The sequence below is a fragment of the Phyllobates terribilis genome, unplaced genomic scaffold, assembly GCF_046119375.1.
Source record: "Phyllobates terribilis strain yellow unplaced genomic scaffold, ASM4611937v1 Scaffold_7__3_contigs__length_470593459, whole genome shotgun sequence".
In the NCBI taxonomy this organism is placed as follows: domain Eukaryota; kingdom Metazoa; phylum Chordata; class Amphibia; order Anura; family Dendrobatidae; genus Phyllobates; species Phyllobates terribilis.
The window spans coordinates 416,517,838-416,531,361 of record NW_027362767.1 but is presented as its reverse complement, the minus strand read 5'-3'; the positions used below and the strand labels follow the sequence as shown (position 1 = coordinate 416,531,361).

At 42.1% G+C, this 13,524-nt stretch overlaps 1 protein-coding gene across 3 annotated transcripts in view; it reads left to right on the top strand.

Annotated features, from left to right (window-relative positions):
- LOC141155119 (uncharacterized) overlaps window positions 1–8,523 on the top strand; it is a 99,409-nt gene extending 90,886 nt beyond the window's left edge. For all 3 annotated transcript variants that reach the window (XM_073641787.1, XM_073641789.1, XM_073641788.1), the window contains 9 exons: window positions 650–679; window positions 1,229–1,258; window positions 1,733–1,762; window positions 2,132–2,161; window positions 2,610–2,639; window positions 5,348–5,380; window positions 6,413–6,448; window positions 7,402–7,502; window positions 7,642–8,523. In XM_073641787.1, the coding sequence (XP_073497888.1) occupies window positions 650–679; window positions 1,229–1,258; window positions 1,733–1,762; window positions 2,132–2,161; window positions 2,610–2,639; window positions 5,348–5,380; window positions 6,413–6,448; window positions 7,402–7,502; window positions 7,642–7,653 (332 nt within the window). In that variant the 3' untranslated portion in view covers window positions 7,654–8,523. The remainder of the gene's footprint in view (window positions 1–649; window positions 680–1,228; window positions 1,259–1,732; window positions 1,763–2,131; window positions 2,162–2,609; window positions 2,640–5,347; window positions 5,381–6,412; window positions 6,449–7,401; window positions 7,503–7,641) is intronic.
- The last annotated feature ends 5,001 nt before the right edge of the window (window positions 8,524–13,524 follow it).

The window sequence follows — 13,524 nt, the reverse complement described above, 5'->3', positions numbered from 1 at the left end:
AGCTGAAAGGTGAGAATAATGCAGGGTCCTAAAGGGAAAGGTATAATGCCCAAGAAAGGGGAGGATCACTGTTGGGTCCTAAAGAGGTATAAAAAAAGGATCAGTGAGATGTTAGTAAGGCCAAATGCAACAACCTTCTACAGCCGGACGGTCACCTTATGATTGTCTGTCAACCCAGACACACCCGTGACATTCACATCAACTTCTAGTAATGGTCAGTCATCTTTTTGGCCCCTTTCAAACTTTTTTTCATGTTTCTACTCACTTCTGCGTAAGAGTCATCTGGATTATTCTGGTTCTGTTGTTAAAGATCATCTCTATCTTCATCTTTTTCCATAAAAAACACTTTCTAGACAAAAAACTAATCACAGTGATCCCTGCAATCAGCTGTAATCTGAATTGTCTACTTCCGAGGTAGTGATGGCCGACACTATAACAGCTTTTAAAAAAGAAATGAAATGCACAAACGTGGCCGGTCCTCCAGAGTGAAAGACGCTCCTTGTTACATACTCTGGATAATAGATGAGGATTCTGAATGGGGGATCCCTCATTATTATCTCACTATTCCTTATGGAGTTTTAAACCAGACACTCTATTTCCTGTGGATTTTATATACCCCATTAATTCTCTCCTTTTATTTATTTTCCAGGCACAACAGTTTCTACTTCACCAAACACAGGTCAGTCCTTACTATTAATTTCTAGTAATGGTCAGTGATATTAATAAATTCTTCCAGACCTCTATTTCCCTACAAATATGTCTAAGATTCATCTGGATTCTTCTGGTTTTGTTGTTAAAGATCTTCTCTATCGTAATCTTTTTTTGTAAAAAAAAAAAAAAATTCTAGACAATAATCTGATCACAGGGATCCCTTCCGCAAGGATCCTCAGCGATCAGCTGTAATTTGAACTGTCTAATCCAACTGCAGTGCCCCCGCAGGAGAAATACAGCATAACACAATATGATGCTCCCACACAAACTCACATGCAGTACGCTGTCCCCTCACACTGTATGATGTCATCACAAAGCCCCCTGTAGGAGAAGGAAGGCATTACACACCTAATATTGATATCAATAGACTTCTCTGTAATGAATGGATGTGCGCGATCCTCTAGAACGCTTTAACTAATAGCTGAGGATCCTGAATGAGGGACGGCTCTTTATTATCTCCGGATTTCCTGTGGATTTTATAGATCCCATTAATTTTCTCTTTTTATTTATTTTTCAGGCACAACAGTTTCTACTTCACCAAACACAGGTCAGTCCTTACCATCAATTTCTAGTAATGGTCAGTAATACTACGAAATTCTTCCAGATCGCTATTTTCCTACAAATCTGCATGAAATTCATCTGGATTCTTCTGGTTCTGTTGTTAAAGATCTTCTCTATCTTAATCTTTTTATATATAAAAAAAAAATGTATAGACAATAAACTGATCACAGGGATCGATCCGCAAAGATCCTCAGCGATCAGCTGTATTCTGAATTGTCTGATTCAACTGCAGTGCCCCCGCAGGTGTAATAAGGCATTGCACAATTCTTATTTAAATCAGTGGGCTGTCTGTGTAATGCACAAACGTGCCCGGTCCTCCAGAGTAAAAGACGCTCCTTGTTACATACTCTGGCTAATAGATGAGAATTCTGAATGGGGGATCCCTCCTTATTTTCTCACTATTCACTATGGAGTTTTAAAAAAGACACCCCATTAATTCTCTTTTATATTTATTTTCCAGGCACAACAGTCTCTACTTCTCCTGGTACAGGTCAGTAAGTTAGGGTTATTTACACACATTAGTCATTGAACATATTCCATTCATATTTTCTATTAAAGGGAATGTCCAGTTTTGAACTGTCAGCTCATGACAAAGGTCTGAATGTTCGGACATGTGTGATCGATCCTTTAGAATACGTGAACGGGGTGGAGCGTGTCTAAAGATGACAATCTCTACAAATACATTCAGCACAAAACTATAATGACTGAAACAATGGACATTTACAATTCACACAAATTTCCCTGCAGCTCCCCCACAGGGGAAGTAAGGAATTACACCGCTCTTATTGAAATCTAGATTTCCTGTGGATTTTATAAACCAGACAAACGCATTCATTTTATCTTCTAATTTATTTTCCAGGCACAAAAGTCACTACTTCACCAAATACAGGTCAGTCCTTATCATTAATTTCCAGTAATGGTCAGTGATAACATTAATTCTTCTAGACTTCTATTTTCCTACAAACCTGGGTAAGATTTGTCTGGATTCTTCTGGTTCTGTCATTAAAGATCTTTTCTACCTTAATCCTAATTCTAGACAATAAACTGATCACAGTGATCCCTCCCACAATTATCCAAGTGTAATCTGAATTGCTTAATTTAACTGCAGTGCCCCCGCAGGGGAAATAAGGCATTACACAATTCTTATTTAAATGAATGGGCTGTTTGTGTAATGCACAAATGTGCCCGGTCCTTCAAAGTAAAAGCCGCTCTTTGATTCATACTCTGGACAATAGATTAGGATTTTTAATGGGGCATCCTTCTCTATTATCTCAGTATTTTCTATGGAGTTTTAGACCAGACACCCCATTAATTCTCTCTTTTTATTTATTTTCCAGGCACAACAGTCTCTCCTCCTCCTGGTACAGGTCAGTCATTAGATAATTTAGGGGTGTTTTGCACACATAAGTCATTGGATATATTGAACGCATATTGTATTTTCTATTTTTGAACTGTCAGGTGAGGGTAAAGGTCTTAGATCAATCCGTTCTAATAGGGTACAGGGGTAGGGGGTGTCCAAAGATCAGCTGATCACAGGTTGTCCCACTGCTGTGAACTCAAGCGATCATCTGTGATTGATGGGGAATTCCTCTTCAGTGCCCCCGCAGGTGAGATGAAGCATTACACAGTGCCCAATGAAATCAGTGGGTGGTCTGTGCAATGCGGAGTCCTCCAGTGTGACAGAAGCTCTTTGTAGCCCTTTTCTGCTCTGGCTAATAGATGCGGGTCCTGAAATGAGGAATCCACTTATTAACAGTCCAGAAGTCTGTGAAAGCAGGGTGAGAGTCATCCCCTTTTTCTATACATCTAATAACCTGCAAAAGCTGCCGCCATGCACAGACCTGTCGCTGACTTGATCATTCAGGGCGTGAATTGCAATTAAAATATGTAACATTCACTGGACATGAATCAGGATTTCATCACATGAGAGCAGGGAAAGTAAAACATAAAAGCGGTAGAGATCCCTTATTACGTATAACACTAACATCAGGGAGACAGAGAGGTCATAGGACGGGTTGTATCTCACTGCTTAAAGGGATTGTCCACTTTAGATTCCTGTTTACAATTTGGTGCCAATGATAACAAATCAATACGTTTTAAACCCAGTGATCCCTGTTTCACCCCTCTACTACGGTGCTATCCATTTCCTGTTAACGGGAACTCGTGACCATGACATTGCCGTCCAATCTACCAGCAGTGAGTGCATCTATTATCAGTTTCAACCAGACAGTTCCCCTATAAACAGTTTCAGACAGAGAATGTTTTGTGTCAACCAGAAAGCACGTCTCAAAAGTAATACCACAGAGTGCATCTATAATCAATGTCAACCAGAGAGTCCCCCCATAAACAGTGCCAGACAGCTATACACCTGAAGAAGTGGACAGGACGTCCACGAAACGCGTCTGTTTTTAGCTTGTCAAATCAAAGGAATAATTTATCACAAAAGGACTGGATCCTGTATAATCTAATTTAATGGAGGAGCGCAAATTTACTGACACCTTTCATCATTCTTCTATAAGCAGTGATAGGCTGAGAATGCTTCTATATTCAGTGGCAATCACACAATGCCGTTATAATCAGTACTAAGCCGAGAATGCAGAATCAATGTCAACAAGATAGTGCCCCAAGAAAAGGTGCTAGACAGATAGTGCTACCATAAACAGTGCCAGACATAGAGTTCCTTTATAATCAGTGCTAATAATCAGTACAATGCAGGGAATGCATAATCAATGTCAACAAGATAGTGCCCCAAGAAAAGGTACTAGACAGATAGTGCTACCATAAACAGTGCCAGACTCAGAGTTCCTCTATAATCAGTGCTAACCAACAGCACCCCTCTAAACAGAGCCCACTAGACAGTGTCCCCATAAACAGTGCCGGCCAGGGTGCCCCCATAAAAAGTGCAAATCAGATAGTCACACTATAATCAGTGCCAATTAGACAGTACCCCTATAAGCAGAGATAAGCAGAGAATGCCTCTATAATCAAAGTCAACTATATAGTGTGCTAGACAGACAGTGCTGCCATAAACAGTGCCAGATAGAGAGTCCCTCTATAATCAGTGCTAACCAGACAGTACTCCCCTAAGTAGTGCCAACTATACAGTGCCAGCCAGGGTATCTCCATAAACAGTGCCAACCAGACAGTGTCCTTATGAGCAGTGCTAACCAGACAGTACTCCCCTAAGTAGTGCCCACTATACAGTGCCAGCCAGGGTACCTCCATAAACAGTACCAGCCAGATAGTGCCCTCATGAGCTATGGTGGTTATGATCACCTACATGTTCAGCTATATAAACAATATGGCAGCATTGACAAGTAAATAATCTGGTTTTAGGATGGATGCAAGGTTAGGAAACCTGAGTCACAGCTCACACCCAGCTGCAAGAAGACGATGTTCTTGAATATTAAATGTCATGGGTGGATCTGCTGTAAAACACAACTTGTTCTATGTCCCCATGACTCAGTATATTTGGAGCCGGTCGTAGCCCTCACACGTATCTGTAGATAGTGATGTCCCAAGCAACCAGTGAACTGATGACTATCGCAATTAATACCACTTATCCTAAGTGTCCTGGATTCTAGGTCCAGGTTCTGGGATTGTCCTCCATGTTCTACTTGGAAACTCTTCAAGAATGTCCAGAAGGCTCATGGTTTCTGGAAGGATCCTTCTGTGTGACTCTTAGTTTCTCCATGATCAGGAGGAGTCACAGGGTCTAGTCCCAAATTCTAGGGGCGTTGAGTGGGGCATGGCCAAGAAGAACGGGGCATGCTATATCTAGGAAATACCTGGAATGACAGCAGTAAATGTTAGTAAGCGTGATCCCGGAACATAGCTATCGGGTGCAGAAGTAAAAGACACACTTGGGACCTTTAAAAATAAAATCATGACACTTCATAATTGCTAGTGACAAAGGGGCATAGCTTATGCAAATTTCTTAATTTAAAGGGGCCGTTCTTGGCAGAATTAGGGGCAAATATATATCTATATGTTATAAAACATTGAACAATGGCATAAAGGAGTCAATAATGTTGAATAGTATACATGTAAATTTTATTTAATTTTATTCTAATAGGTAGAACAGTGACACAGCAGACACTGACAGCAAGTAAGAACATACTCAATATGAATATGGGGTGGAGCGACCCATCACAATGGGAATAATGAGTCCATTATCTGTCTGTTAGTCAAAGGACTAAACTAACTACTCTACTGAGCGCCATCTTGTGGTTCCCAGTGTGGTTGTCACTCCCTTTCTCTCCACTTTCAGGGACCTTTCACCAAATTTTTCGCATTGAACTGGACACACAATGTAATACTGGCTGTAGAGAGGAATAAAACAATTTTTACATTTTTTAATTTGGCCTCAGAGATATTAGCATTCAAATGTATTTGGCACCTAATGAGTTAACTTTTGTGGGTGTTATCAGATAGTTTTCACTGGGGGCGTGTCCTTCTTCTCCCTGTATGAGTTACTATTGGATAACACCCGCTTTAACTTAACAAAAGTTAACTCATTATGCACCAAATACTTTGATTGGTAATATCTCCGCATCAGACAGGTGAAATAAAATAAAATAAAAACTTTTATTCCGCTATGTAACCGCTATTACATGGTGAGCAGCCAAAACACAGAGACTCTAGCAGTGGGAGAGAACCGGCACTGGACCTGGACCCGTGGATCTGTGTTTGTTTTTTGACAAGTATCTGATCATTTGCATCCAATCATTTTTTTTTTAAAGTGGAAAAACCCTTTAAAGAGGCTTTGATGTTTTATTTTTTAATAAATAGTGTACGAGGGCTCCTGACCAAAGCTATTGTCCCATCATTGAAGAAAAGAATTGAAGAATAATTAAGCTAAAATAAAAATTTCTGAATAATTGTGGCGCAACACTATTAAATACCACCATTGTTAGTCAAGTAGTACCGTAAGGTGCCCACATAATACCGCAATACAGTGTAGAATAAGTGTGAAATAATATGTCATTCAATGGCTTCTGTGTTCCCAGAAGTTTTTGGTTTGGCACTCATCGTATTTGCACCAAACCCTTACTCAGTCAATAGACCTGATCCTATGATCTGATCTCATGTATTCATACCTACCATATTCAGTGAGCGTTATGTCTTCTTCACATTACAGGACCACTTACAGCTACAACCAAAAAACCAGAACCAGGTAAGCAAATTTTATGTAGGGGTATTACTGAGGAGATTATAGACTTTTTCGGGAAATATTTTTTCTTCCTAATTGCATGTATTTTGGACTAAACATAATTTTTGCAACCAGAATTCATTAACAGTTTTGCACCATTTGGCTTTTAACCGGCTCTCAGTTTCCCTGCACATTACCATTTGCAGAATGAGTTAACTGAGAAACTGTAAGTGAGCTCAGTCTAATATGGAGATTGTAACACTTATCTTTGTTCTTCTACGCTCCTCTTAGCTGATTTAGGACCACAAAGTCCAACTTAACTTTCATGGGGTCTCAAATAAGCTGAAAAGAGCTCACAAGAAGGAAGATAAGAGACAAGTTCACTGATGGATTCTCATGTAACTCAATCTGCAGTCAGTTTTAGACATTGCAATACAGAGGAAATAGAAGGCGAATGGGGCAAACATTTTAAAGAATCCCAATTGCAAATGTTCCGTTAAGCCCAAATACATTAATTTAAACATCAAAAGTGACCCATTGACCTTATTTTAGTCCTACTGCTTCCCTGTGTATTGGGGGGAGGGGTTTGTTTGTTTTTAATCCACCATATGGTTCTAGAGATATGGGCCTTGTTATTTAGTGCTACTTTTTATTATCTTTACCAAGGTGGCGAGGCTCACAGGACGATATTGCAACTTTTATTAAATTTATGGTTATGTCCTTGTTGGCAAAAAAAAAGTCAGCCCTCAAAATCATCAAAAATAAATAAATAAATAAACAACTTTACAAATAGTCCAAATGAAAAATCTGTTCTTGTTTGGTGTCTCCATGGTGACAGACTACAAACAAACCCCGTGTAGTCTGATCCTCCAGTCCTTTCCTGTTACCTTGAGAATTTTTTTTTTACTAAATTGTTATTAGAAATTCAACTTAAAAAAAAAAAATCACATATTAAAGATCTCTATATTTCCTTACAGAATCTACAGGACTCCAAGTGTACGCCATTATTCTCATTGCTTTCTTCTCGGCAGTCGGTTGCATTGGAATTATTATTGGAATATTCTTCTTCTGTAGCATCGTAAGTAGCTTACTGGGCATCAAAGTGCGTACTCATGTCATATGCCCAATATCTGCCACAAGTCAGATCAACCCTTTAAGGATAGTCAAAATTAGTATATACACATCCAGCCTAATCTACACCCTATTTTCCTTCTTAGGTGCTCCTGTAAGAACTTGGTTCCTTAGGACAAGACTACCATCAACAGCAGGAAGTTATTCTTTACATCTTCATTCGAAGAAGAGCAGGAAATACCCAGTTGATCTGTGTGTTTTTTCCCAATGTCACAGTTCTCACTTTTTTCCATAATTTACAACAATTATCCATCCAGTTAGTAGTTGTCCTGCTTGGGGGGGGGTCACAGAGGTAATGATCAAGGGACTCAGACTGTCACTTGCTAATGAGCTGATTTAATCAGTATCACTGGGCTGGTCGTAAACCTATTATAACAGTCAGGTAAAAAGTGTCAAGCGCTGCAATTAGAGTATGGCACATCTGTGAAGGTCAACCATGGATGACTTGAATCTCCACTACTTTGATTTTAGTATTAGACCCCACTTTCTTGAGGGATGGTGCCAACCTACCCATATTCTGACAACTCCGTTAATATTACTTTCACGCCCGATTGATGTCATGTAAAACCTTGGTAGATCCAATGGCAAAACATAAGGATTAGCACCATTAATTGTGATAAAACCACCAGTATTTAACCCTTTTTATGTGGTTTGTCAGTGCAGTATGGGTGCTGTTCCTGCCACCCTACCACCTCATCATGATAGGAGTAGCCTCTATTTATTATCTGTTGTACCCCCTTTCTATAACGTATTCTGTCCATATCATTGTCCCCTCCTATTAATCTTTGTAACATATAAATTATTTTCAGATTTCTATTTATTTATAGTGATTTCTATAAGAGCCATAGACTCGTATACTGGTATACAGAGATGAGCTATGTACAGCTGTTGTAACCGGATTTACTATGTGTTGTCATATTGGTTTATACATTATGGACTAGCACAAAAATAAATACATTAACCTGAAATGTGTTAGTTTGTTTTTCTTTTCCTGTGAGAATTTATATTAAAAGGCAATGTCCAATAATAATAATAAATTCGTATTTGTATAGCACCAACATATTCCGCAGCACTTTACAATTCAGAGGGGATGTGTACAAACAAGATAAGACATTACAGAGTAAGGCCCCCTTCACATGTCAGTGTTTCCAATACATGTGGTGACAGTTTTTACACGTACTGGAGACGCTTACACATGTAGACCCATATAAGTCTATGGGGCTACGCACATGTCCGTATGTTCACACCGACCGTGTGTCCATGTGACCCACACATGGACATATTCATCTTGTTCCGGCAGCATGGACATCAATATATCCCGCATACATGCTAACGGATGACATAAAGTGTGTCTTATTTTGCTGGGAAGTGCCCAATACCCATTGAGCTTACCAGCCTATTAATATCAGGTCACAGCTGTCCCCTTAACCTTTACTGGTTATAAAAAATGGGGGGACCCTAAAAAAAAGACGTGGGGTCCCCCCTATTTTTAATAACCAGCAAAGACTAAGCAGACAGCTGTGGGCTGATATTAATAGGCTGGGAAGGTCCACAGATATTGTCCCCTTCCCAGTCTAATAAGACCAGCTCTCAGCCACCCCAGAAATGGTGCATAGACTGGAGCAGCAGCCACTGCCAGTTCTCACACTGCGCTCCATGAGAACTCGAGTGCTGTGACGAGCGGTGACACCAGAAAGGTTACCACAGTTCACAGCCGCTGGGTCACACAGAGAGCAGTGTGAGAGCCAAAATAATGAGCAGTGAGACGCCACTACTCATCATTCCAGCTCTCGCGCTGCCCTCGTGAGACCCGGCGGCTGTGAACTGCAGTAACCTTACTGATGTCACTGCTCGTCATAGCAGCCAGTTTGTCGTAGAGTGCAGCATGAGAACAGACAGTGGCTGCTGCTCCAGTCTATGGAGCTTTGTTCTCTGAACAGGGGCTCCATACGCTGGAAAAAGAAGACGGGGATTGTCGTGGGACCTCCATTTGGACTACAGCGGACTGGTGTGGATTTTTTTTAAATAAATGGGTGAAAAAGGGAAATTGTCAAGGAGTGATTTCTACAAATAAACGACTTTTCTGTGTGTGTTTATTTCTTTTGACTACTGGGTTAGTAATGGGGTTGTCTGACAGACACCTTTCCATTACTAACCCCAGGGCTTAATGTCAGCGCCAGCTGCTGACATCAACCACACAATCCCATTACCCCGATTTCCACGACACCAGGGCAATCGGCAAGAGAATTAATATCAGCCCACAGCTGTCAACTTAGCCTTTGCTGGTTATTAAAAATAGGGGGGACCCCACGTCATTTTTTTTAGGGTTCCCCTATTTTTAATAACCAGCAAAGGCTAAGCAGATAACCATGAGCTGATATTAATAGGCTGGGAAGATCCATGGTTATTGGGCTCTTACCAGCAAAATAAGACCAGCTCACAGCTGTTTGATTTCCCTTAGCTAGCTATTAAAAATAAGGGAACCCCACACCATTTTTTTTATTTTTTTATTTATTTTGTAGCCAAATACATGTACAGTAAACTACACACGCATGGCACTAATTATGAATCTCACGGACATCTAGCTATCTAGCTATCTATTCTCTATCTTTGCACATCTAACACGTAAACATCTGTCATTTCTATTCGGCATTCTATTCCAGTACGCGTCACACTGATGTTGCACATGGACGGCACATGGATGCCACACATATGGTACATATGGACAAATGGATAGGATACGGATGGCACACGGACACGGACAGCGCCAGTACTGTTTTTTTCCAGTACCGGAAATATCAGGACACGTGAAGGAGGCCTAACACATCAGCGCATACCAAGAGGAGTGAGGGCCCTGCTAACAAGCTGACAATCTATGAGGAAATAGGAGGGACCAAAAGAGTAAAAATAAAGTGCTTGACATGTATTGTCCAGCCATCAGTATAATAAATAGGGGCATTCAAATAACGCTGCATGAACCAGTCACCAGCCAGTGTGTGTGTGTACAAGTACAGATATAAAGTGCTACAGAGAGTGTGGAAGAGAGAACAGGGGATAGTTAATTAGATTAGTTAGGTGATAGGCTAGTCTATAGGAATATGTTTTTAGGGCACGCTTGAAATTGTGGATACTGAGAATTAACTGGATTGTCTGGGACAGTGCATTCCATAAAACTGGTACAGCATGAGAGAAGTCCTGGAGATGAGAGTGGGAGGTTCGGATTATAGAAGATGTTAATCTTAGGTCATTAGCGGAACAGAGAGGATGGGCAGTGTGGTAGACAGAGATGTAGTGTGGAACTGTTGAGAGCTTTGTGTGTAAGAGTGATAAATCTATATTGGATTCTGTAGCGGACGGGCAACCAGTGCAAAGACTGGCACAGGGTGGAGGCATCAGTGTAAAGGTTGGACAGAAATATGATCCTGGCTGCTGCATTCATGAAAGATTGAGGATGGTAGAGATTACAAAGAGGGAGAACGATTAGTAATGAGTAATGAGATGTGTCCAAATATAAGGCCAATTTTATATAACAAGCGTATTTTTCAATATGATTGGGGCACTTGGCACCGTTGAACCCCATTCAGCAATGCAACTGTTCAGGAGGAGCTAGAACCAACTCAGCACATATCTAAATGACTGTGTGCAAAAGCCAAAATGCAATGGCAATATATACAGTATTTAGGTTGCTTAGCATCATCAATATGTATCTGCTCTGAGAATCAAGCCTTCTAGCTTATAATGACCTCCAAATAAGATACACCCCCACCAATTTTCAGAATGGATCCAGTAACAGGTATTAAGGCTGGGTGCCGCCCTCCAGTTCTATTGGGCTGCAGGGGGTTAAGTTGAGTTTTTTACTTGATGCTATGCAAATTGTCTATTCAGAGAGGAAGAGGACTAGAACTCTAGTACCACCTACAGGAAGTAGCAATCCTAGAAGTCAATAGTGACCCTTTAACGAGCCTTATCACATGACTTAGGATATAAGCCAGAACCAGAAACTCAATTTGCAGACACTGTATTTCGGGGTACTGCCCCTCGTCAGTGCAAAGCGTGAGTTCTGGTTTGGCTGGGTGAGAGGCGTCAGACCGGTATCTAAGGGGTAACATTTCTCCTTGCAGAGAGAGACATGTTAATCATGTCAAGGTGAGGAGACTTTTAAAGCCGCAATGCTCCTCTGGGAAATATGCAAATTGTCTCTTCAGAGAGGAGGAGGACTAGAACTCTAGTGCCACCTACAGGAAGTAGCAATCCTAAAAGTCAATAGTGACCCTTTAACGAGCCTTAGCACATGACTTAGGATATAAGAACCAGAAACTCAATTTGCAGACACTGTGTTTCGGGGGAACTGCCCCTCATCAGTGCAAAGTGTGAGTTCAGGTTTGGTTGGTTGAGAGGCGTCAGACCGGTGTCTTACTTGATGCTAGAATAGGCAGAGTGCATGGAGAGGTAGTCTAGGTACATACTAGCAGGTTATTTAGGGGTTATGCTCCTGCAACTCAGGGTCAGTTGCAGAGTGCATGAGCAGCAGGTTGGAATCTGCAACTTGTAGGTGGGTGATGGACACGTTTATTAGCTACGATGTTCCAATGGTTCACTGGTCTCAGATTGTTTCTTCCATACGCTGAGTTCACCATCTGGTGATCCACGTGTGAACATAATCCCAAGGTTACTACTTGCTTTAGTTTAATTCATCTTCAATTTCTAGGAAAATTACTGTCTCCAAATTTCACTAGGGTTATTATGTTTCATGGGTGTTTCTGACAAGCACCAACTCAGTCATTACTCATTGATATTTTTTTCCAACCAATATTCATGTTTTCTAGTGTTGAGCGAGCACTAAAATGCTCGGGTGCTCGAAGCTCGGGCCGAGCTCACCGTGATACTCAGGTGCTCGACCCGAGCAACGAGCCCAATGTTAGTCTATGGGAGACCCAAGCATTTTTGCGGCGGCACCCCCGGCAGTCTGTAGAAAGCCTAAAAAGTGCCCAAAACGATAGTGATGTGGCGCCCCTGAGGGTTCGACCGCCACAGGGATGCTGCACTTCTCTAATGGAGTGTAGTGTTCCTCCTCTGAGGTAAGAACAGTGTGATGGTCAGGACCCTACCTCCACATCAAACACCACACTTCTCCCACCAGAGGGGGCTAAAAGGCACCAGGTGTTGCCCCTACTGGCATACGGGAGACTGGGGAACCAAGAGATAGGGGAACCAATTTAGTGGGTGAGGGTGGAGGACTCACATTTTAGTGACACTTAATAATTCATATTTAATACTTAGCCATCTTGGTTTGTGTTCTCTGGCATTGGGATCTCCCACGCTGAACGTGGATCCTGTGTGGGCCTGCAGCGGAGGGAGACACAGCCCTCGTACCCTGGCCTTGGCTCGAGGGGCAGGCTGCAGATAATGTATGTCTCAGCCCAGTCAAGGACCATGACCAAGAAGGCCCGGAGCTTAAGAGTGTAGCTCCACCGCAAATGGGTCCCAGGAAGGATGCAGATGGAGCGGTATACGCCACCTGTCCTCGCCGACCTGATATATTTAGAGGGATTCCGGCTGCAAGAGGGGTACCGGCCCCCGACACCCGACCTTGCTACGCCACGTCCTGGTCGGGAAAGCCCGGTAGGCCCTGAGGATCCCACCGGGTATCGGAAGGAGCGGAGCTGCCACCCGTACCCTTTTTCTGAGAGAAGTTCAGAGGGAGACTCGGCCTATCTACACACACACAGACAGGAAAGGACCCGGTCTGCAGTCTAGGAACACTCTGGTGCGGGGTCCTGATCGATCGCTGGACTTACTCGGAGGTTGTCGGAACACCCCGTCTCTGGTGACCGCAGAACTCCGCGAGGAGCAGGGAGTCACCTTCCTACTGCCATCTCTGTCGTGAGTAAAGCCTTGGAAGTTCACCCCTATGGCCTCCGGACTCTTTATTATGCACTACACCGCACTACGCAGCACCAAACCTCCTG